The 26,242-nt window shown below is 37.5% G+C and overlaps 1 protein-coding gene and 1 long non-coding RNA gene across 3 annotated transcripts in view; one reads left to right on the forward strand and one right to left on the reverse strand.

Moving 5' to 3' along the window:
• LOC145985166 (uncharacterized) overlaps window positions 1–5,733 on the forward strand; it is a 252,061-nt gene extending 246,328 nt beyond the window's left edge. Inside the window, exon 3 of the long non-coding RNA XR_014441402.1 lies at window positions 5,702–5,733. This is a non-coding gene — a long non-coding RNA (uncharacterized LOC145985166). The remainder of the gene's footprint in view (window positions 1–5,701) is intronic.
• A 3,701-nt stretch (window positions 5,734–9,434) lies between these two features.
• The window catches only part of Cbs (Cystathionine beta-synthase), a 37,874-nt gene continuing 21,066 nt past the window's right edge, over window positions 9,435–26,242 (reverse strand). For both annotated transcript variants that reach the window (XM_083118852.1, XM_083118851.1), the window contains exons 5-11: window positions 22,340–22,554; window positions 20,853–21,132; window positions 20,179–20,271; window positions 19,410–19,587; window positions 17,605–17,739; window positions 15,227–15,420; window positions 9,435–11,835 (exon numbers count right to left, since the gene is read on the reverse strand). In XM_083118852.1, coding sequence (XP_082974978.1) covers window positions 11,687–11,835; window positions 15,227–15,420; window positions 17,605–17,739; window positions 19,410–19,587; window positions 20,179–20,271; window positions 20,853–21,132; window positions 22,340–22,554 — 1,244 coding nt within the window. In that variant the 3' untranslated portion in view covers window positions 9,435–11,686. The remainder of the gene's footprint in view (window positions 11,836–15,226; window positions 15,421–17,604; window positions 17,740–19,409; window positions 19,588–20,178; window positions 20,272–20,852; window positions 21,133–22,339; window positions 22,555–26,242) is intronic.

Raw genomic sequence — 26,242 nt, forward strand, 5'->3', positions numbered from 1 at the left:
AATTTATCATCTGTAATTCCAGCCGCAAGAACAAAGATTTTATGTATGACACGTACATGAAAACAGACTCGTGTCGAGACGTGTGTAGGCAATTTGTACAGAAATTCCCAGGCGTTTCAACTCCACATAGAGATACGGTTAGACATCTTGTCCTTAAATTACGAGAAACTGGATCGTTAAATTTTAAAACACCTAAGCAAAAACGACGGATTCTAACCGAAGCAAAACTCGATGATATTGGGCAGCGTTAGAACGTTCTCCAAACAAACCTCTACGCCGTGTTTCACAAGAGGTGGGCGTGTCAAAATCATCGGCACATACAGCCACTAAGCTACTAAAATTAAAACCGTACCCTTATAACACAGGTTAGTGCTCGTTTTGCAATATTTATATAAATGTCTGCATATGTCCATAAAAATAAGCGGGCATTACAGGCCGCAAATGTCGGCATCTCCGTCAGTGCCGCCCGCCACGCTTCTCCCGATCTCTCGGCTGCAGATCGAAATGGACGCACGGTATATTTAGAATTAGTTTTCATATATCCATGTGCCAACATTTCTCCAAAGTGATTACTATTAACGTGAGATGAAGTTGTGCAAGTTTAAAGAGAGAAAAATATCGAAATTAAGTAAAAAATGTATTTTCAGTATGAACTTTTAAAATTTCACAATGCCTTGGTACAATGCAGATGCATCTTTCATAAGAGCTATAAATAGAACATGCCTATTTTTCACTCTGTGTGGAATTTTCTAGCAGTACAGGTAACGAATGGTACATCACATTCAGGCACGTATCCAGGAATTCCTTTTGGGGGGGGGGGCTGAACACCATTTTTTTAAGGGGTATAGATAGAACCTCACAATTGGGTTCCAAAATGGGTAGGGGGGGTGGAAGGAAAGTTTACTTTCTCTTGGTATACATGGATTAACATTAAGAGGCAATAGTGTGGAATCAAAAAAATGGGGAGCAACTATCCCCTAAATCGTCGCCATTGTTTAAGGCTGTCATTTTAATCAGAACGTGAAATCGGAACATTTTTTTACCACTAGACTCCTTTGTTTTCATGCATTAACATTGTGTGCCGGAACCATCTCAGTATGTGTCTTTGTCCATTTCTTCTCATCAGACATCAAAACCTCTATGGTGTCTTTGAGTGTTTTTATGAAGTTGTTACACAAGCGCGGGATGGACAATCCAGTCGAGAACGCGAGATTCGAACTGTGGGCTGCGAACTGGACGAAGACAGTGGCACTCGCAAGTGTTCAAAATTGTCTGTCGCAGCTTCCGCAGTCTTGTCATATATCGACACGAAACAAAGGAAGACTTCTCGAATACAGCTGAATCGTGAAATAATTATAATGCACAGTGAAAACCCTTCCTTTCCCAACACATCTAATGTTTCGTACCCCAATATGATCAAATGCTTATCATTTACCTCCAGTAACGTGCCCAAGGGAGGGTTGGTGGGGTCATAACCCCATTTGACCCAGTATTCCTTCAAAAAAGAACGTGAAAGGCAGGAAAAGATGACAAAATGAGGACTGACCACCAAAAATAGTATGCGTAACCCCTCTCCCCTCCGAAAATGTTATTTTCTATAGCAGTTAAGAATCTTTCTATAGACCAAATATCAGCACTATTGTTACCACGCCACTCTTTATCTCGCACACATTTTTTAAAATCAACTCACCAGAAGTTTTTATCATTTCGAATTGGAGACTGAAGTAAGATGCGTTCTTCCTGCAGGTTTAGATATGATCCTTTAGGGTGCTGTCGCCTGCCTTCACACCTAACCTTAACAAAGCTATAATTTCCCATCTTTGTGACTAATCTTCACGACTTAGGAAAATTTCAGACCGAAAGGACACGTGATACATGTCGTTTGGAATGAGCCAATCAACAGTAACATTTCACATCGTAGCGACACAAAAGGCCGCACAAACCTACCTTTGACTTGTGAAATCCTCAGGCGACATGGTGTTAAACCTCCCTTAGTGAAATCTCACTGTCATCTTCACCTCGAAGTGGTAGCTCTTGTTGACCACAGAAGAAAAATTTCTCCTCAAACGGTGGGAATGTCCCTCAGTTTTCTTCTTTCTGCTTTTTCTGTGCTTGTTCGTTATACAGGCAACATCTTACGATTTGACATACACAGGACATGTACTATGTAGACATTTTAACGAAAAATCAGTTGATGTCAAGGGTAGCTCAGTTGGTAGAGGCCGGATTCGGGAACTGGTAGAGCCTGCAATTTTCGCTAAAATATCTACATATCTAACATCTTCTTGCTTTCTGTTCTCAACATTCATAAAATTTTCGGCTGTCCCTTTATGGTAGTTAAGTGTTTGAGTGTGTGTCGAACCCAGTAGGCTTAATCAAAATTATTTTTTTTATGCCATGAAATTCTCGGAATGCATACACGAAATTTGGCCCTGGCGCAACTAAATCATCATAATAAACCGCTCCAAAACCCAGTACTGCTGAAATATTCACTTTAGAAAGAGAGACATTCGATCTCTTAGGTCCTCGACCTGAACTAGCACTACACTGACGCCCCGGAAGTTCCGCTGTCGTCAATGTCTTCATTTAGACTCGAACTGGATCTAGTAGTAGACTTCGTTACTATACGGTATTTAGTCCTTTTCATTTTCGAATCACTAGATCTTACAAAGCAACCAATGGACACTGACTGATCACTAATCGACTGTATGAATTGTCACACTTACCTCTGAAGTCGTATTAACCGATTCTGTTGTACAGATCAACCGAAAAATTGAAGCCGCTTATTTATATCCTATCCTCATTATATTCTAGAACGTTCCGCATATAAAAACTATTCGTTAATATTGCCAGTAGTTCGACTCCTTCTCTTATTCAAGAATGTTCCCTCTCGCGCTTTCCAGAGATTAAAAATTACAACGAATCCCTGTACGTGTGGCACTACCATTGTTGTGCAGCTTCCAAATGCTGACAAGTCTCTACATAGTGCTCAAGTTCACTGCGACAACACCGAAAGCGCAAGAAAGGTTTAGTGCAATATTATCAACAACAGGGTTATAAAACATTCTCCGTCTTGCCTCGATAATTATTTCTGTCCTTAAATGAAGCCAAAAACCTAATTTTATCTAGTGTAAACTGATAAATTTCCTGGAGGGGGAGGTCGAGCTCCTTGTACCCCACCTTGGATACATGCTATTATCAATAACAGGGTTACAGAACATTCTCCATCTTGCCTCGATAATTATCTTTCTCCTTAAATTATCGTCACATAATTCAAGAAGCCAAAAACCTAATTTTATCTAGTGTAAACTGAAAAATCTCCTGGGGGGGGGGGGAAGGGCTCGAACCATCTCATCCCCACCTTGGTTACGCCCTATTAACAATAACAGGGTTATAGAACATTCTGCGCCTTTTCTCGATAATTATTTCTCTCAAATTATCATCACATTATTCAAGAGGCTAAAAACCTAATTTTATCTAGTGTAAACTGAAACATTTCCTGGGGGAAGGGGGAGCTCGAGCCCCCTGATTCCCACCTTGGATACGTACTATTAACAATAATAGGGTTATAGAACATTCTCCGTCTTGCTCGATAATTATTTTTGTCCTTAAATTATTGTCACATTTTTCAAGATGCTAAAACCTAATTTTACCTAGTGTAAACTGAAAAAAATCCTGGAGGTGGGAGGTCAAGCCCTCTGATTCCCACCTTGGATACGTGCTATTATCAATAAAAGGGTTATAGAACATTTTCCGTCTTGCCTCGATAATTATTTCTCTCCTTAAATTATCGTATTTTTTTTTTATTTCATGCCACAAGTAACCAAAAAGCTCATTTTATCTAGTGTAAACCGAAAACTTTCGGGGGGGGGGCTCGAGCCCACTAAGCCCCCCCCCTTGGATACGTGCCTGATCACATTGGCTACTATAACAAGGAAATGTGGATAGGCTACTCTGAGCTTGATCTATAGATTAAAGGTTTTTTTGTCATGGAAATGTGTACATCTCCAGTCTTCATCCTCCATTTATTGCATTGAATTTGCAATACATGATATTCATAATACATATATAGACTTTCAGAAAATATTAAAAAATAATAAAAGTTAAAAACTGATGTTAACTATAATAATTTTTTAACACAAATATATAACAATTTTGTTACTTTTGCAAAAAATTACTTTATTTACCTGTCAGTGGCGTGCCCAGGATTTTTGAAGAGACCATGGTTATGTATACTTTTTTTTAGTAGTTAGCCCTAATTTTGCCTTTTTTCCTGCCTTTAGCATTATTTTTTTTATCAATACTTGGCCAAAGGAGTGGTTATTACTCCCACCAACCCTCCCTTCAGCACACCACTGCTCACTGTCAGCATTCACTGTAAGCTGTTGATGGATATAAATGGCATAAATATTTGTGGAAGAGGATATTTCAACTATGAACTTAAATATAATAATTTTCTTTGTAGAAATTTTCAGCGAAAAAGCAGGCTCGACCAGGACTTGAACCCGGATCTCAGGCTTACCGTGCCCTTTCTCTACCACTGAACAACTGAGCCAACCTGGCCTCACCTGATTTTTTGCTATAACTATTTTACCTGCGTAGAATCGTCTCTGCCAGTGCTGCCGCAACTGCTACCACCAGTGTATTTTTCGCTGAAAATTTCTACATAGTAAATCTCCTGTGTGTGCCTAATCTTCAATAATTTTCTTGGATCAAAGGCATTTCAGATGAGGGAATGAAATCTCTATTTCCACCACCTCTCCCCTCCCCTATCCTCAACAGGGTAACTTGTAGCATAATTTTGCGAGGGCAGGAGGTTAAAAAAATTACCCCTATCATGTCAATTTTATTAAACCAGAAAATTGGGGAGGATACAAGCCAAGGTATACCCATGCCCACCCACCCTCATACAAACTGTTGCACTGGTTAAGTTTACTATATGAGGAAATTATCAACCTATTTCTTCATCACAATTACATTGATTTATTTCACATTTATTACTATAATCAAGGCTGCTGCAGGACTTTTTCTCAAGGGGGGCAGCACTGCTTAAAGTGGTCACAACGTACGGTTATGCTTTCCTCCAGTTAAGAGAATTCTCATAAAGCATCCCCACACTAGCATAACTTGCATAGGCACGTAATCTGCTGTCTTTCACAGCACCTCTCGTCTAGGTTTTCACACTACAATTTCAAAGTTTGAATTGTATGAAGTCTTTTCAAATATATCAGGGGATGCAAGTGTCCCCTGGCCTGCCTCTGCAGACGCCCATGACTATAATTAGACAATCTCATCAATGTGAACCTAATTATGAAGAAGTATACAGAAATCACTAATTTTTTTAACTTACAATTCAACCCTGCAACATAAATATACAGGATGAGGCAAAAGTCCCGCACCATCCTTTTAATTTGAAAACAACTTGATGGAGGGGGATGAAATTTCGGATATGGGTAATTGGGGTGGGGCACACCAGGTGGGGCTAGTGTGTATCATGGCGGTCATTTGAAAGCCGCCATCTTGGAATTACATCCAGATTTTCAAGTGGGAAGGGGCCATGTTGCATATCATTTCACATGTGTATTTTCTCAGAAATAAGAATATGCAGTTATTTTTCCTCTAGTTTTATTTGGTGAGGATATCTTCACAGTTGAAGTTCACATTTGGCGTAATGTAATAAGTTGGCATTTATTTGTTCCAGGTGATCTAACATGGCTCTAACCCTCCAAGAACCAGTGGCGAAGCTAAGGCGTAAATACTGGGTAGGCTGAAAAATCTGCTTACCTTAAATTTTTATATACAGCAGGTCCATGCGTCGATTCTTGTTGGTCGCAAAAGTATCAATTACTCTTTCCTTGAAGCCTTGATCAATAGAAAGTTCTTTAACCAGTTTTTTTTCAATGGCTAGTGTACTGAGAGAACTTAATCTTTCATTTTTCATTGAATTACGGAGATAATTTTTTACTCTTTTGAGGGTGCTCATACTTCTTTCGGAGGAAGCTGTTGTAACAGGGAATGTCAAGACCAACTTGATAAGTTGTGTTACTTCTTTGTAGATTGTTTGAAGATCATTGCTAACTATGAATTTTAGAAGGTCTGCAGGAGGTAAATGCTTTTCTTCATCAGCATAAATATTCTTTAATTCATTTTCTGATCGTTCTTTGTTGAAAAATGGATATGTGGACAGAAGGTTATTTAATTTCATCACAGGAAAATGTAGTTTATATCCCCCAAAGCTATTTTGGTCTAGCAATTCAACAAATTTTATCTTTTCAAGATCTCCAAAACGTATTTCCATTTGTACAGTCAGTGTGTCCAAGATTTCATAGGTTAAACATCTGAGAGCCACGAAGTCTTGTTCACTTACACTTATTTCACTGCAAATCCTCTTAGAGTTTTCAACACATAATTTGACAGTATTTTCTGATCTCATATTCCTTATTATCTCGATGGTCTTCTTGATTTCTGTGTTACACATATTTATGTCTGATGCAACTTTGTATTGAAGGAGTGCAAAAAAGGTGGTCTATGTATGTAAAAATGTCTTTGTAAAGGCAAAGCAGGAAAATAAATTGCATTTTATTAAGTGTACTAAGCAGGCCTGAGGCACAATTGAACGAATCTGCATCCCAATCTTCAATATTATCTGTAATTGTCTGGAAAATGTCCTTCAGCTCGTTGTATTTTCCATAAATTGTATGCACTGCTCGGGAATTAAAATTCCAGCGGGTACTACATGTTTGTGGCAATCTGAATCCTTTACTTTCTAAGAGTACTGTTCTCTTTGAGGATTTGCTGAAAAATGTATGGAAAGCTGCAAGATTATAAATGAAAAGCCTGACTTGTTTGATTGTTTTTGAACAATGTAGCAGAACTAGATTTAATTTGTGAGCATAGCAATGTAAAAATATAGCTCGTGGACATACTTGCTTCAAAAAGTGTTGCACGCCTCCTCGATCACCTGCCATTACAGAGGCCCCATCATAGGTTTGACTCACTATTTTATCAGAAACTTTCCAAGCATTAAGTTGTTCAATGATAACTTCTGATAGCCCTAAAGCAGTTTTATCACTAGAAACATCATAAAAGCCAATAAATCTCTCTTGAGGACCATCTTGTGTACAGAACCTTAGAATAATGCTCATTTGAGTTTTGCAAGAAACATCGAGAGTTTCGTCTGCTTGCACACCAACAAACTCACAGGAATGTAGCTCTTCTTTAATATGTTCATTAATTACGTCAGTTACTGATTCAATCAGCTGATTTTGAATTGTACTTGACGTGCCTTTAAAGCCTGAAGAGTAGTGCAAATGATCACGTAAAAACTGTTCTTGTTTGGAAAGAAGTTCTAATAATTCAAGATAATTTCCTTTGTTGTCCGAACTTTCATCTTCAAAGTGCCCTCTAAAAGCAAGCTCTTGCTTACCCAAGAAGCAAACAACATCGATAAGTCTCTCGATTACAAATCTATTTTGTTTCACGATTTCATTGTGTTTGATGGCTTGAAGTTTGGCTCCTTCAGAAAATGCATGTTCAATTCTTCCACGACCTAACAATAGAAAACTCTCTTCATTCTGAAGATGCTTTCTTGAACTTTGATGTTTCTCAGCCTTTCTATCAAAATTTTTTGTTACACAGACCCCGTAAGAAGATGATGACCATTCTTTTTCACCCCCATACAGAATACAAGTATAACAATATAACTTACTTGTATTAGAGCACCCTGTTAGCCAAGGATATTTCTTGTACCATGAAAACTGAAAATTTCTATTTTGTCTTCCTCCATCTGCTACTTTAATATCTAAATGTGGTGTCCATCGCCTATCTTTGTAAGCACATTTGGTTTCATAAGTCCAACTTGAAAATGGTTTCTCTTTTAATTCCTCAAACAATGACGTCAATGTTCTCTCAGTATCAGCCATTTTTATAACATAAATACACTATGTGACACACACACAAACACACGCACGCATGCACTTGAAGTAAAGAAACATTCAACAATGCAGCGCATGAACGACGCACTTTGCAAGCACAACAGGTTGGTTCTGAGGCTAGCCGCTCTCGCCCAGCGAATCGGCAGTTCCCTCCCCTTTCCCCTCCCCTCCCACCTACACAGAGCTCACGCTGTAGCTACCTTTTACCGTGAGGCTTTTCGTCAAAAGCCTCAGAGTTCCGACCGAACGCGCTCTCTCTTTCTCGCCTGACTGACGGGATATCTGGAAGCATCGGCAAAACCAAACGTTCGGAGGATTACATAGTTTAATTCGTTTTAATGAACTTTGATTGTTACAGGGTACAGAAACATTTTAATTTCAACATTTTTTGGGTAGGCTAAGCCTCAAAAGCCTCATAGGAGCTTCGCCACTGAAGAACGGATTGAAATTGTTGTTGTAAGTGGGGAGCGTAGTGCCAGGGTAATCCAGAGAGACACGACATCTCGCATACCACAGTGTTTCGTGTAATGCAGAAGTTTAAGGAGATGGGGTCCGTGTGCAACAGAGAATGTAATGGATGGCCGAGAACAGCTGCTAACCAAGAAACAGCAATGGCAATCATGGCATCCTTGGTCAAGAGCCTGAAACGCAGTACCCAGCATTTGGCTTCAGTGTCAGGAGTCATCAGAGATCTATTCTGTGTGTTACATACTAACAAGTGGAACCCCTACAAAATTCAAATGCAGCAGTTCTTAACTGAGGATGACCCAGACAGGCAGTTACACTATGCAGACTGGGTTTTGGCACGTTGCAACGAGGATCCCCAGTTCCTGAAAAGTGTTCTGTTTAGCGATGAGGCCATATTCTTCGTGAACGGTGAGGTAAATAAGCAGGATCATCGTTATTGGTCAGATACCAACTCATCGTGGACAGATCCTCGTAATGAAGTCAGTGTGGCAAAGGTAATGGTGTGGTGTGGGATATGGAACACCCGAATTGTGGCACCTGTCTTCATCCATGGCAACCTGAAGGGGGAGAGATATCTGAATATTCTCCAGGAAGATGTGTTCCCCTCACTGATGAACCCAGATGGTGAATTACCAGCCTATTTCCGCACTACGCGTTGTGTGTCAGGCAGTGGTTGGATGAGCAGCTCCCGGGTCACTGGATTGGTCGAAGAGCACCCACTGATTGGCCACCCCATTCTCCAGACCTTACACCCCTTGACTTTTACCTTTGGGGTCATCTTAAAGCCATAGTTTATTAGCTGAGAAAGGGGGGGGATGCTTGGTCGAGTTTGGGAATGTGTGGGAGGAAATTTATGTGGATCAACACGGAGAGACAATGCAGTAGGTAGAAGGATGCTTTATGAAGATTTTCTCAAGCAAGGAGCTGGCACCCCTCCCTTTCGCTCATGTTCCCCTCACTTTGAGCACTGATTCACATCAATAAAGAAGAGATGAAATTCACAATGTGACACTAACAAAGAAACAAATAGGCTTTGTAACGAAAATTTATTTTTAAAAAAGAAAATCTACATTAATATAAACTGAATATCAACATAGGAAAAAAAAAATACACAGCCTGATAGAATAGTACTTGGAGAACAAATATTCCATTTCAAATTAGAATTGCATGTAGTGTGTGATGGAATTCATGTGCAGTAATATTTGAATAAGGTAATTCAATAATGTTGAAAATATTACACCTTGACATGGAAAATGATGATAATTATCATATCAAGTAAGATTACAGGATGTTGTACAATCTTTAATGAATACCATTAACCCTTGTGAGTTTTGTTTTAGTATTTACTCGTAAATATTTCTACATACAGAATTTGCAAATTTTATCCATGATTATAAAAAAAAAAATTCTTACCCTGAAAAGGAATGTACTTAAAAATACATATTGTTGTGGTCCCTGACAATTTATAACAACAACAAATTCAAACACCAATAATCATTAATTGTAGATAGCTTGTTTGTCTTTCAGAATCGCCTACTCATTCGTATACTTAATTGTTCTAAAAGAATTATATCATATTTAAAAAATATATTTGTTACTTCTTCAAAAACATGAGCATTCATTAAATTATTTCTTCTATTACTTTGACAAAGAAAAGAAGATTGGTTATATTTTTCAAATCACATAGTATACAATTGAAGCCTATACTTAATGCTAAAAATATAGGTGTGGAACTTATTTGACATCAGTCTATGAATCATCACAATATGTGTATATATATCACCAGTTACACAAAAGTATAAAAAAAATCAATTTCAGTGTAAGGATAATGATTTCTGAAAAAAAGAAAAGAAACTTTCTCCATGAATTAAGTGTAAAGTTTACTCCACAGTATTGCTTCGAAATCCAGAATAAAACACACTAATAAATAATAGAGATGGATGAATATATGTAATAAAAAAAATGAGTAATAAATACATGATGTATAATTGCTAGAGAAAAGGGGGAAATAATGTTACATTGTACAGAGGGTTGTTCGGGCTTTATCCGACCGATTTGGCAATGCTGCTGCCACGTGTGTAGTTGCGCCAGAACCTTGAAACCAGTGTTGTGTCTGAGCTTGCAGTTGCCAGAGTGTCGTGTTCGTGCTAGTGAAATGCCACTGAAAATTAACTGTTATTGGGAAGGGTATTTCATGGTTCTTTTCCACGCACATTTTTTGTACAACCGTATAGTGAAACAGTGTCGGGAAAATGGTTTAACCATCGGAGTGACTACAGATAAAGATATTGTGGCCAGGCAAAGACAAATGGTGCTCATGCAGAAACATTTGCCAACAAAAGGGGTCCGTTCGAGGTTGCCAGCGAAAGTGTTGCCCGAGGTGCTTCGTGGAATTCAGCGAATTGCAGTCCAGAATTGCATCTTGGCCTGTGGTGCATACATAAGGGCTGGGTTCACAACCTCTTCCTGCCCCACCCTGCAAAATGTAAAACCAACTGCCGCAAAACCGTACGAAAGATACTTGGCGGGATCAAAATGGAATGCTGCCTACTTCCAGGAATTCATTATGGCCCCAACCTATCGGACAGACATCCCCCATTTGTATGGAGCCAACAAGAACCAGATGCGGATCCACAAGGACAAAGCATCCAGCCACACCGCTAGATCATCCCACCGGTTCTATCAGGACATGGAGCAGGAAACAGGAATCCATGTTATTCCCTTTCATGACATTCCTGTCAAAAGCCCTGATGCCAGTCCAACGGATTTCGGTGCATTTGAACTGTTACAACGACTTCTACAACATCATTGTCCTCACGCTCTCACTGGCCTATGGAAAGCCTGTAAGGAGGAATGGTATCGAATTCTTATGCATATGCTCCAATGTAGTTTGTTGCAGTGGAAATTGCAATGTCGGGCGATAGTCCATTATGCTGGTGGTCCCATAGAACACAACTGATGGTTGCAGAATGGCTTTTAATAGGGTAAGTACACTTTACATATCGGTCAGATATAACCCGATCACTCTCTGTATAGTAATTTTAATACATGAAGTTAACATTTCTTTTAAAGATAAAAACCACATAACTTTTCTACACCTTAAAGTAAAAATATCTCTACTTCAATTTAGTGTCAATACAAAAAAAAAAAATGTATGAAATGTGTACAAAACTATATAGATAAAGTGAATGCACACAGTATCTTGGAGATACTTTTACAAAACAGTGTGTGAAAGAAATTATTAAATGTATAGCATTAGCATAATATTTTCAGTCTTCCAAGTTTCAGTCTGAATCTGAGTCATTAGCTTCACTATGGGTAGCATCACCATTTGTCTCCTTTGGATTTGCATTTGCAATGTAATTTAAGAGGTCAATTGGTGTGACAATACCAATGATGATTTCACGACTCTGTACTTGATTTTTGTTTGCATCTGAAAGGAATATATACATTTGTAGTGATGAATCAATATGATTATTTTTTTTTTAATTGATGCAAAGCAAGTACCGTATTGGCCTGAATATAAACCGCATCCTAAAATTTGAAGGAGCGAAAAGAAAAAGACGATGATACGCGAATATAAGCCGAAGGAAGAAAAGAAAATACCAGTAATCATTTACCAGCAGATTCAGATATTTCCTTCTGGCCTTTCTGTTGCTTGTGGCTTTAGCATAACGAACAACTGCAAGTTTGAAACTTACATCTTAACTATGCCTTATTCCCAGGCTTTCTTCTCCACATGATTGTTCATATTGGCGACAAACCTGTAGATCCACTTCAGTTATCAAGAATGCAGACAGTTTTTACAATGCCCAGTTAGAGACAACAATGCTATTGTTGGACAACATTATGGTACATATCTACAATGCGACCAGTTTCTACAATGCTATTGCTGTATTATCCTTATTTCAAATGAGAAATCAGCACATTTTTAACAGCATATGATTTAATGAAATGTCATAATTTTTTTAAGGTTGCGAATATAAGATGCATCCTAATTTTTCACAATTAAATTTGGATAAAATGTGCGGCTTATATTCGGGCCAATACGGTAATTAGTTTATAGTATTTTATGGACACTTATAACTGATATTCTACTCATCTGATGAGAATTATTCCATAAATAACCTTAACCAATCAGGTGGCGGCAATGGGTTTTATTTTAATAAAATTAATTATATACAGTGTGCCTATGACCATAGGTGGATCTAAATAGTTTTTTCCTCTCTTAGACTATTCACATCAAGGCAAGTAAACTAACCAGGACTGGACTTCAAAGTGGAATCTGAACCACTAGACAATGTATCTCCACCTGGATACTAACCCATGACACACTGATTTTGAGGTAATGGCAATAATAGGTTATTGTGAAGCAGAAGTAGTTCTGCGTTATTTGTATTAAGAATAATTACGAAAAGGGATAAGCTTTGGAATTAATTTATTCAGGTGAAACTCACAAATATGAGAATATTTGATCTTGAATGTTCTCACTTTCTATCCCTCAGTTAACGTTATTGCCTTTAACTAACAAGTTAAACAATTTCCAGTATCGATTTATTGTCTACTATATCTAGTCCCGATTATTTGTGACAAACTTTAGATTGTATTATTTTATTATTTGGAAATGGATTGCTCGAACATCTTTTGTTTGTTGGTCTCTTTTGAAAGGGCACATGCCCCCGTGCCCCTCTAGCTAAATCCACCAATACATGCATTCGTAAACTCCAGCCAAGTCAGGCAAAGCCGGCTACATTTGTTCTAGAACTCAATCCAAGTACGGCTAGCTCCGCCCACTTAACAGTAAGTTAACAGCTTTTTAAAAATAAAGAATTCTCTGTGATCAAGCAGACTATCCACCACCATGCTGTTCCTAAACTACAGCTTTGCACAGCTTCAATAGTGAACAGGGTGGTCCATATGTCTTGTTACCCCCTCCGAATCAATATCTTGTTATTTCTAATTCAGTGTTTATTTTGCAGAGATGGCTGACACAAGCTCCTACAACGTAGAAGAGCGCCTTGTTGTCAGTGTTTGGGCCCATGAACGTCCACATACCGGCAAGACCATGGAGGATGTGCGATGAGATTTCACAAGATGATTCCAAAAAAATGCACCACCAAAAGTGACAATAGTGCGTTGGGAAAAGAAACTGTTATGTTGGGATGCATCAAAGACAAACCGAGGCCTGGTGCACCAACCAAAAGACAGAACACATGTGCAGGAGTGGAGGCATCTGTGCTTCGGTCACCACAGAAGTCACTGCGAAAACGATCTGCTGAGCTTGGAATCCCGAAAACAACAATGTTATGACACATGAACTTGGATTGAAATCCTTTAAACCAGCAAGCGTCAACGAGCTCAGTGATGATGACATGCATAGACGACATGCAGCATGTGGAAGAATGTTGGAGGTATTTCCAACACTCCCGCAGTGGGCTGACCTTTTCTTCTATGATGAATGCGCAATATATCGAAGTGCACGTGCAAGGAATGTGTATTTCTGGTCCAAGGAAAATCCGCATTATTACGAAAAGCTGGAAAACAACCACCCACATGTGATGCTCTGGGTCGGTATGTCTGCTAAACACTTGATAGGTCCCTATTTCTTCAATGGCGTAGTCAATCAACACTCCTATCTTGCCATGTTACGGGCATTTTTTGTTCCACAGCTCCAAAGAATGAATCTCCTGGGACATTCCTGGTTTCAACAGGATGGAGCACCACTCCACTATGCCATCGCTGTCAGGGAATATTTAAGTGAAGTGTTTCCCAATAGGTGGATAGGACGTGGATCGGTACATTATCCGGCGCCTCTGGATTGGCCTCCCAGAAGCCCTGATCTCTCATCTTGTTACAATGCCCTCTGGAGCATTATTAAGGAAAAGGTATCACAACAACGATACCAAACAACAGAACAATTAAAGGACGCTATTAGGGCAGCCTTTCAGACAACAATCACGAAACATTTGCTTCGTAAAATCTCACACAGGTCATGGCGCCGTGTCATTTTGTGCCATGAAAATAATGGTGGTCATACTGACCTTTTGGATGCGTGAACAACATCATGATTGATGGTAAATCCATAAGTCTTACAAATTGTTATATTGTTATTATCATAATATAAAATTATGTAAAATTGTTGGTGTCACACGACACATGGAATGAATGGCTACCTTACACTTCATTATATTATATTGTATTATTATAAAGTTGTATTATTATCAAGTTATGTAAAATTATGGGGGTAACAAGACATATGGACCACCCTGTACAATAGCAGATGTCAACATGATGTTTCCTCTGATGTCTACATAAGTCACTTGTAAGACCTGGGCTGCCTTGTCTGGAGTTTAAGAACACACGTAATGCCTATGACTAAATATTAAAATGAAAATTCAGAGCGTCTCTGATATTAACTAGAGAGAGAAACTAAGAGCAAGTGAATGAGAGACCTATAGAGAAAGGGGCCATAAAGGGAAAATAAAAGAGTGCATGAGTATAGAGAGCTAGAAAGAGTGAGAAAATGAAAGCAAGAGGACTTAAGTTTCCCCTCCCTGCTCTCTTGTTTGCATTGAGAGTAAAATAAGAGAGAAATAGAGAGAAAAATAAGGAAGGAAGATTAAAGTTCCTATTACCTTTCTTTCTTATACCGTAATGTGTTCACTCATTTTGCTTATTTACCATTTGATTTTTCTTTGCTTCTCCCCCCCCCCCCCCACCTTCTCTTTCTTTCTCTTATTTGATTCATCAGTGAATTCTACAAAGCAAACTTTCCCCATACTAGTAAAAATAAACTGCGATAACAAATATGCAAGAATACTTACAAAGACGTTGGGAGTGGACAACCAACACAAAGTGATCCTTGTTAAGAATGCGTGACAAGCGGCCTAGAGTTGTGTCCAAAGTTATCTTCCGGAATTGACTATACAGTGCTTTCTCAACTGGATCATGTGGCATCACTTTGCTGAGAACTATCTTTGACATCAAATTGCCCAAGGTGACCATCCCTCGGATATGGCTGATAAAAGGAAAAGCAGAATTAAGCTAAATGGTCTATTCTTGTAACGTTTAAATATTGTGCTTTTCTTTAAGTCCATGGATAAGATAGGTAAAGCAGATGGGTTGTATGTTTAAATTGCCTTGATATTACAAATAATATGTTCCAGATATGGATGTCACTGGGGAAGAAAATGAGTCAGTCAACTTTTCCCATGGAAATTAAGTCATTCATTTCAAACAAAAAGAAAACAAAAATACTTTTTTGTTAGTCTACAACATAAATAATATAGCTCAGCTAATTAGTATTCTTGCAACAGAACCCAAAAGAAAAAGTGAGTTAATTAAAAAAAAGTGTGTAAAATACAGGAACCAAGTCAGAATTCCATGCACTGATATTCATTCTACCACTAAATCCTCAGAATAAATTGCTACAAGTTTTTTCAAAATTCCAAAAATGAGATTTTATGGAACAGAGCAAACAAGATATATTTATTTACCCCTAATTTTCAAACATTTTTCTCAAACAAGGTGTGGAAAAGAAAACAACAAAACAGAATAACTGTGCATTTCACTTATTAACAGTATTAAATTATTAACTTACAATAATTATTATTTTAATATTTCTACTATTCCATATTATGTTAACGACCTGGTTACTTATATGATATTCCAATAGGAAGAAAAGCAGAAAGGGAATGGCGAAGTTTCATAAATCATTTTCTGATGTAATTTAGTTAAATAGGGTTTCAATACAAGAGAAAGCTTGACCAAAAGTGTGGTATGCAAAAGGCAATCCCGTGATCAGTATTCAAACAAGGTCACTTACATTATCAACTTACATGCATGCATTATAGAAGCAATAGCAACCATCACAACAACTATATGCTAGAGCAAACTTGCACTAAAATTGTTATTACCACTTAAATATCCCTTGTTTCTATACTTGCTGACTTTTGCCCACATAGTGTAGTCCCCTTCATCATAGATACATTTAAGGTTATTACTCTCAAATTAGGATTCATGAATGTTGAGATAAAAGAATGATTATGTTCATACATGTCCTGTCCTGCACTGTGGTCTAAAGTGTCAAGACTCTGGGCTTGAGCTACGAGACACATGCTAGTTTGAATCTCCTGGGGGAAAGCGAAACAATATCTCTCCTGATATTTCAGCTGGTGTATGGAACCGGTGGCCAGCCACCATTGTGAGGAAATTGGGTAGCTACAAATGAGTAGCATAACCCTGTCACGTAAACCTACAACAATGACTGGGGGTTCCTCGTGCTGACCACACATCACTCCATAACTGGTTGGATGATCGCCCACCTCTGCTGAGGCATGTGGGAGTGAAGGTAGCTGCCGGCTCTCAAGGGCTGTTATTTTAAAATAATTGTGAGGACACAGTGTAGAACATGCCAGTATCATACACATACATACTACATTGAAGGATGCATCCATCCATCCTGCTTCTAGTGTTCATAATTATATTGGATTTAAAGTGATTGAGGTTTTCCATAGTTTCATTCTTATCCCTGTCCTTTTTTCGAAAAATCACTGAACGTTCCTTCAATTTTTTAAGTACTTCACTCATTCTGCCATTCTTCATATTTCTGTATATTTACAACAGGCTTTTCCACGAACACCCATTACTCATATTAGCTTCCAGACTTTATAAAAGCTGTGTAAAGTATATATTTCACACATAATTTCCTTTCAGTTACAGCAATTTACGTTAATTATTATAAGGCCACAGAACCATGATAACTTCGAAGTGAAGGAGTGTTTTTTTAGGGGGGTCAACACTATCTTGAGGGGAAGTTTGCCTCCTTTGTTCCCCTGAAAAAGAATATTTTGCTTGCTCCTCCCTGCAAAAAATCCCGCAAACATCCATTGTGTGTAACCAAATTATTCGTAGTCTTATCTTGAGTATGAGTGGACTCAGGTTTGACAACTGGTGGAACTCCAGAATTTTTCTGTTGACCCAGCCTCGTGATTGCAACAGCTACTTGAAAAGAAGAGTGGGCAAAGCCAGGTAACAATAGCCACGAAACTTGATGGACTGATCATGCACCACTCAATGAAAAGCCACTGAGTTTACTTTTAAATTATGTCAAAATTACATTGCATGCTCTATTGACTAACATATTCACAGGCATGTTAAGAATTGCCAAACATGATTTGAATGCAACAGATTGCCTTCTTACCCTGTATCATCCACAACAGGAAGTTGATCGTAGCCTTCTTTCTTCATAACATCCACAGCTTCTTGGCATGTTATTTGTGGAAGTACTGTCAGTGGAGCTTCCAGCCCAAGACTTGACACTTTCAAATTCCACCACCTGAGACAGAAAAAAATATCAAGTAGTAGCAATTTCAGTCAATTACTGTAATAAAAAATTATAATAATAATAAGCAAATTTCTCTATGGTGTGTGTCATTCTGCATTCCCGATTTCTGTATTTTTCTTATTTATGCAAGTCTGTATAAATGCTAGCGATGAAATCTTTTGATTGGTAAACTATCAGTTTTGCCTGAAAATTACATCATGTAAGACTGTCAATAAATTTATCAAACCAATGGAATGTAAATGAATACACAAATATGCCATTTTGTTAAGTGTTTCTACATCTAATGAATGTATGATTCATGAACCATCTTTTAGTTTGTAAAACAAATATCTAAGAGCACAGTTTCTTATTTCTAAGGGAAGACCCACCAAACTGTTGCCTACTTATAGTGTGAGTATTTTAATTATGTATAAATGTCCAAGTAATCAAGTTCATGCTTTTATTGTTGATCAAGTGTTGCAAATTCTGTCACCACTAGGTAGCAGGACAGTGCAAATCATGCCCAAGATTTGTTTATGTACTACTGGCAGGTCCAGATTTATGTATTTTGAGACCTGAGGCTAACAAAATCATGACAACCCCCCCCCCCCCTTGCCCACTATGTACAATTTCAGTATATACTTTATCACATTTTTTTAATTTTTTTTTTAAAAATTTTTGTGGCCTTTTTCAAAGCAGTATTTCCCCAGTGGAGACACAAGGCTGTGCCTCCTCCTTCCTAAATGCAAGCCTGACTACAGGGTAGAACTGAGAATGCAGAAGGTGACATTAGCATTGCTACAAGTTGACCATGCTGTGATTTTATTCCAATGTTGTTCTTGTTCAAGTTTTGTTATTAGCAAAGTTTTATACTTTAGTGTAATTACGAGAGTAATGCAAAACATTTAGGTGTTACAGCTGACAACTTAGTCTCCAAAACGTAATTTTAAAGCAAATTCTTGTGCCTTTCAGTCAACATAACATTTTGAAAACCTATGGATTACGTTTCAATGTTTGTATATGAGGAACACAAATTGATTGGTGTTTAAGTCCAGGCTAAGACATCATTTGTGGGTTTTCACTCGTAAAATTCACTTACAATCATAGTCACAAATAAGCTAGCAAAGTATAAAGTCAATTTCCTAAAGAAAGTAAAGAAGATGCATCCAATCCGAAAATACCACATAGTTCACTCTACCGCATTTGAAAGAATCAAAACAACATAAACATTTTTCATCATATTTATAACAGCACCCTAGTTGATTATGCTACACTAAATTATACAGTTGCATTTTGCACCTTGCAATCGCTAATTTCAAACACTATTCTATAGCATATTGAGTACTCTTTGAGGATCTTCATGAAACACTCGGCCTTCCTGATGGCAAGTGGTAATGTCGTCACCTTGCAATCAAGGAGTCCCGGGTTCAGTAGTCGGTGGAGGCACATAGTAGTTCGGATTCCACTTTAAACTGAAGGTCTAGTCCTGATTAGCTTTTCTGTGCATAAATTTGACATAAAAACTTAAAACTAAAACTCATGCAATACACTCTTTGTATCGTATCTGTATATAATTGCAAAGAGACACACTTTATATTGGTAGTTTTAAGTTATTGTTAAAGATTTTGTACATATGTATTCATAATAAACACAGTAACCGTTTTTTTGTCAAAGTTACTTACCAATGATTGTTCATGTTGTCCTCCTCCATAAACTCTCTCTCCAACATCCACTGATCACTGACAAATTTTGTCATGTAGTTCCTCAATCCATCAGGCAAGACAACCACGCAACGCTGCTCCTCTTTCAAACTGGCTGCTGCCTTCATCGCTGCTATCATAGCAGAGCCACTACTGCCACCTAGAGACAAACAGTAAAAACAATGGTAAATATTCATGGCATCTGTGAAGGATGACTGTTTTCTATCAATGAGTTCAGTGATTCTGGATTTTTGAAACATAAAGATTAAGAATATACGAGTATTTCAAATTGTCACTGCTTAAGATCTTAGAAAATATAAATTGTCTTACGTTACTTTTCTATTCCCACACCAGGACTTGAATCTGGGAACTTGGGTGGCAAGATCAAGACAACTTCATATGCTTGACCGTGGAGCCAGCGGAACTGTAAATTATTATTAAAGTAATGACGAGAGTATTGCAAATAACTGTGACAAGTAAGATAATCAGTCTTGAAATGAATTGAAATCAGTCTTGAATTTTTTTGTGAGTGTTACTTATCATATGACCAATATTCAAGGTAAAAACCCTTATAGGCAAGTAGCAGAAAGATTCTTTACAAAATAAGAAAGCCCTCCAATCACTAACAACATTACTAGCATTGTAGAAATTATATGTGTGTGTGAAGTTTGTCAATCTTTCCTCCCCAAAAGTCTTGTGAAATCACAGGCATTGACTTATATTTTCTTTACACACTTAGGATGTTACTCACCACAGAGAAGACCTTCCTCCCGAATAAGCCGCCGTGCCATATTAAGAGATTCTTTGTCACCAGTCTTATACCACTTATCCACAACAGATCTATCTGTGGAACAAATTAAAATCATACTATTATTGCCATATACACACTTGACATTAATGAATAAATATAAATCATCAGAATTACGTAAAAGTAATAGCAATGAAGTTATATATAATGCTGATATTTTAGCTTACATTACACAAGCTTGATGAAAAAATTAAGCTGTAGTAAATGAACAAGAAATCATGTGAAAGATTGTAATTTGCCATATTTCCACAGCCAAATAAAGCAAACTAGGTAAAATTAACCTCTTTACCTGCCCAAATAAAGCACTTAAAGAGACATGAAAAAAAAACAGAAAGCAGAATGCACAAGCATTCACTGGGTAAAAGGATTATTATTTGCAGAGATAGTGGGCATTGAATATCAAAAAGCATACTTCTAGAAATGATTACTTGATATACACATGAGATATAACTACAGTATTACAGTTAATAATATTTGTAGTGTTTCATTTACATAGTCCTGGATGTGCAACTGACAATTTATCAACATTCAAGAACTCTTATCTTAACGAACAACAATAGACAAGAAAATCTTTACTTTTATCTTCACTTGCTTTACTTAAGGCTAACACAACTTACCAAGGACAGTTGGGATGAAATCATATCCAATACCCTCCACTTCGTAAAATGAAACATCAGTCTTATTTAAGCACTCGGGTTCTGCGAGAATAGAGCCATATGGATCAACTCCAATGATCTTGCAGTTGGGGCAACGCTCCTTAATTTTTCGTGCAATGCCTGTGATGGTACCACCTGTGCCAGCTCCACAAACAACCATGTCAACTTTGCCATCACACTCATCAATAATTTCTTCTGCTGTGAAGTCATAGTGAGCTAGAGGGTTTCCTGCATTGGTGTACTGTAAAAGAAAATTGATTAAATGTTTACTTATTGAATATAACTTCTGAACTCAAAAATTGAAAGCAATATGGATCAGCAGAATATTTTAAAACACACTAAAAATCTTGTCATGTATTGTTATAAATTGTAAACTATTACTATTTTTGTGGTAATCAAGAAAGAGGAGGAACACTATGTGGCAAATTGATTCATATCACTCAAAAAAGTCAACCTGAATTAAAGTAAAGAATTGACATGAATAAGTTTAGAATGCACAACATAAAGATAAATTTATCTTATTGGAATTGCAAGAGAAACACTTTAAATGTTTGGTAGGTAAATTGTTTAAAATGGAAATAAGAGTATAGTAGACTCAAGTGGAAAAAAGATAAATATAATGAAAACGGGTGTTGTTGTTGATAACATTGCTGAAATAAAATTTGTAAACTTTCTTGAATGTTTGCATAATCACTGTTTCACAATAGGAAATATATAGTACTTAGAAGTGTTTACATTTCCAATACACAGTATCTGAGCTCCGTTTCAAAGTCCTTCTTCAAGCTTCCGCAAAGTTTATAACTTTAAAACACTCACAGCATTGGTTAAAAGGTAAACAACTTGTAATAATAATAACCTGTGGTGTAACAACTCGTGAGGGCAAGTGACTGCCCACCTCACTCCTACCAGAGGTGGGAGATCATCCACGCAGTTATGGGGTAAGATGTGGTCAGCAGCACCCCTGTTGCTGTTGGAGGTTTTATATGATAAAGTTACATTACTCATTCGTAGCTCCCAAATCTTGCACTTTAGACTGCATGCAGGACAGGTAACCAAATTAAAAGGATAAAATAGGAAGGTTGAAGGTTAGCAGCAAACTGGAAAGTGCTCTGTCAAAAAAAAAGTAAAACTTCCTTCTAGGTGTGTATGATGTCCTCTGAACAACACCGAGCCAGCATATTTTGTCCATGCATTCCTGCTAGGTTTCCCTCCCCTCAAAAGTCACTGGGTAAATGAGACTTAACTCCTTACGTTTAAACCTCTTGGAGATCCTGGAGAAGGCCTTGGAAATTGGGCCAAAACATTGTGTATCGGAAACTGAACCACTTTTAAGTACACTTTTCTTACTTTTGATGGATAGTTTTAACAATCATTACTCCGAAGATAATTCGTAGAAGCTATATTTTTAAACAGTATGTATAAAACACAGAAGTTTAAATAAAACAAACCTGATTAAGGATTACGGAATTTGGAATTTCCTTGCTAAGTCTTTGAGCTACAGCAATCAGTCCATCGGGAGAGTCAAAAGCAGCAGATGTTGGAGTTCTCACGATTTCAGCTCCCAGTGCTCGCAATGTGTCCACTTTCTCGTTAGACATCTTCTCAGGCATAACAATAATGCAACGATATCCCTTAACTGCTGATGCCATTGCTAGTCCAATGCCTTAGAAATAGAAAATATCTTTCATTTAGCTGTAATGTAATCTCAGCATTAAAGGCAATTTTCTATGATTCTGCTCATCATCAAGTATTTAAAATTTTACCTGAATATGTATTCAACAATAATTTATTGATGAAGGTTACCGAAGGTTCCGTGTTCGAGTTCCAGATTGGTCATGGAGTATCCTTTTATTAATTTTACCTCATCACCATTCATCCTCATCATTGCAATTAGCCAAATGTGGCAGAAGAGTGATGTATGAGTAAAATAAGCCAATTTTAAGAAAACAGTTGCAAAGATTAGCTTTACTTGGTATTTCCTACCTTCAGAATAATATCGGTATTATATACTGAATTATTTAGTTTTATATTATGGGCACATCAGCACATACACTATTTTTTTCATCACACAATATGGGGATAAGCCCCTTCTCTTAAACAAAACTAAGGACAGGATTCTTAACAATAACATAATTTACGTCTGTGTATGAAAGTATACATTTCTTAAGAAGAACTAAAACTATGCTGCCTCTGAGGATAAAATCTCCATACGCTAGTTATAATCTGAGGCTGCACAGGGAATGTTCAGCTTCATCACATGCAAGGACAACTCGACCCCACAGAGGATCATACTGGACTGGCTATGGGTCCAGGCACCAGAGCCTTGCTGCAGGTACTAGGGTGTGTTATGTAGAAGTGAGGCTGACTTTGGGATGCATTCTAAGGTCACCACTTACACACCCTCTTCAACTTCCGATTTACTTCACAATCAGAAATTGTACATATTTTATAATGAAAAAATGCCTGCCTTAAGACACATCCATCATTAATTTTTTGCATATGCCACAATGACCTCACACTATCAAAAGGACGGTAATTATTTTATATATTATGGTGCAGCATGATCATTGTAAAATGTAGTGAGAAGATACATTTTAATATACTTGGTGGCCAAACATGTTGAATGGTGGTCTCACAATTTCAGCATTGAAACCTTGGTTTCGAGTTTCAGCCTGGATATGGGTGTTTCTTGGCACCCCTTCATCAATTTAATCTAATCATCATTCCTCATTGTCACAATTAGCCAAAAGTGGCAGAATAGTAACTACAAATATTTCATTATATGAACTGACAAACTACAACCTAATTATGACTAAAATTTTTAATTACGCAGTTTTGAAACCAAGAGTTGTACATAACATGAAATGTCTGACATTATGCACAATTCTGTTTTGCATTTTAATTTCTAAAAGTACAGTTGCAGAGGCATTGCAAGGGGTGGATGATGTGGGCGACTGCCCAGGGCCTCACGTGCCATGGAACTTTTACAAAAAAAAAAGTAAGGAATAGGAGTGAGAAAGATAGATGGAAAAGGCTAGTTTTTGTGGGCAATAAAACTACAACATTCTGTTATATCCGGCTTTAAGTTCTAGTTAAACACTACAATTTGAATGATTGTCAAATATTTATTATTTTAAATAAGCCAGGCAGTAGTCGTCCGATTTTAGTAGACATACTGCTACAAATAAGCTATGAATAAAGGAATTTATCATTATGTCGAATCTGTGATTGTTGTTTGTGTTATGCATTTTAAACTCGGAAGTGAATGTATACACTTGTATTAGGCAACAATGCACACTGAACGTAGAGGAATGGAAGAAGCCTTTCCAGTTTGAAGTTAATAAAACCTACCCCAGAATGACCATATGCAGGAGTGCCGATCCCCCTCCCAAGTCCATGAATGCAATCCCCCCACCCCCAAATTCCTTCATCATAATCTCCCCCAAAATTATTTTCATAAATATATAGTAATTGATTTGAATTTGAATGCAATAGCCTGTGAATTGTCGACAGTTAATATCCTAAAATGTTTTGAATTTTTGACACTCGCAAAACTAGCGCATTGTGATAGTTAGATACTTAATTTCAAATGTCAGAAAATAAATTATGCATGAACAGTGTTTGTGGACGAGGAATTAAAAGTCCACAACTTAATGATAAGATAGAAAAATCTAACTGGGCACACCAAATAATTGTTCTGTAGTTGTCTTAACCAAAATTGGTTTGCTTATGTGACTGATTCAATTATAATTATTGTTTCATAATAGAGCCATAGATAGTGCAAACATAATGTGGTGCCTCCTGCAGTGAATTTCACTCCTATGCTAAAACAGCAATTTATTATCAAAATTTTCTGGATTTTATCTCAAGTGCAATATTCACTTTCTGCGATAAGTTAGAAATGTGCATTTTACATTATTTATTTTTATGCTGTATCAGGTAATTTACAATGTGTTACTATAAATATAGTACATTTAGTAAAATTATTACAGGACAGGGAATAGACAATACAGTAGTATTTCTAACATAACAACAAATGCTGCAGCTGCAGGAAGAAATTACGCGGGCCAAGTCTAGTAAATATAGGCTGGATGGGGAATAATTTTGAAGTAAACTTTGTGCAATTTTGCCATTGTGGCACTTAATTTGTCAGACGGCGCATTTTCCTGTTGAAGCAGCAGCTTTTGTGCTGCTGCAAAAGCATCTGGCTGAAACTTCGTTTCGAACCTGGGTCTATTTTCACACCATGGTCCAGTCAATAAGAGTGTCTGACTGCCACGTGGGAGACCCGGGTGGGTGATCTAAGGTTGGAATATTTCTAGCCTTGTCCACACAAAAAGAGGCTCTGGGGCTCACCCAGCCTAAAATCGATGGGCAAAATGTCGGCAGAAAGAATATGTGTATATATGTGTGTGTTGCTCATACACACAATGCAAATTGTGCAAATTACCTATCGTTGTCTGCAAAAAGTAATGCAAGTCTACAAGAGAGGTTACTTCCAATGTCTCTCCTGCCCCCTTCAATCCCCCCCTTGTACATAATGAGTAGTATTGCGAGCGAAGCAAGAAAGAAAATTTTTAGGGTATTAATTTTGAAAGTGGCAATAATACTAATTTAATAAGGAGTCAACAGTCAATATTTTCACAGAGCGCCGTGACGTTTACTCCCTTCCAACTTCTTCTCTTGCTGCTCGGTCAGAAGTCAGCACCCACTTTGGCTCGGTGCTTGTGGCGCTCCCTTTCTTGCCCTGAAGCTACTGTTGTGACGAACCATCACTCATCTTCATTCCTCATTAGCCAAAAGTGGCAGAAAGAGACGTAAAATAAAAAAATAAAATACAAATGGCCATGTATTTCTTTCTTTGTAGTACCTTGTACATTTTCATGTATCCGATGCTTGTTTTGGGAGAGAAGGAACAAAGGTGGGTGGTTATGACACCTACTGCCACACAATTGGCGAATAGGCCAGACTAAAATCCACTTCATACTGTACGACTTCGAAATGATATAGAAAAATGACACCCTAAATAATGATCAGCTTATGAATTTCATACCAAAGCATTAAATATTGTCTGCCCAACTTTAAAAATTTGTTTTATTACAGAAATGCTATACTAATCTAAGACTTAACATTGATATCCAATATCTGATATTCCCCTCTCAAGATTCCCCCGAATTTAATGCTCAATCCCCCCATACTAGAATTCCTGTGATAATCTAAGGCAACATTGATATTCAAGAGTTTTATAGTGTCCCCCTCCCAAATTTTAATGCTTAATCTTCCCACAAGAATTCACCTGACAATTTAAGACTTGCTATGTAACAGCTGGATATTGACCTCCCCTCCCCCTT

This window comes from Lepisma saccharinum, chromosome 3, assembly GCF_977018435.1.
Source record: "Lepisma saccharinum chromosome 3, izLepSacc3.1, whole genome shotgun sequence".
Lineage (NCBI taxonomy): Eukaryota > Metazoa > Arthropoda > Insecta > Zygentoma > Lepismatidae > Lepisma > Lepisma saccharinum.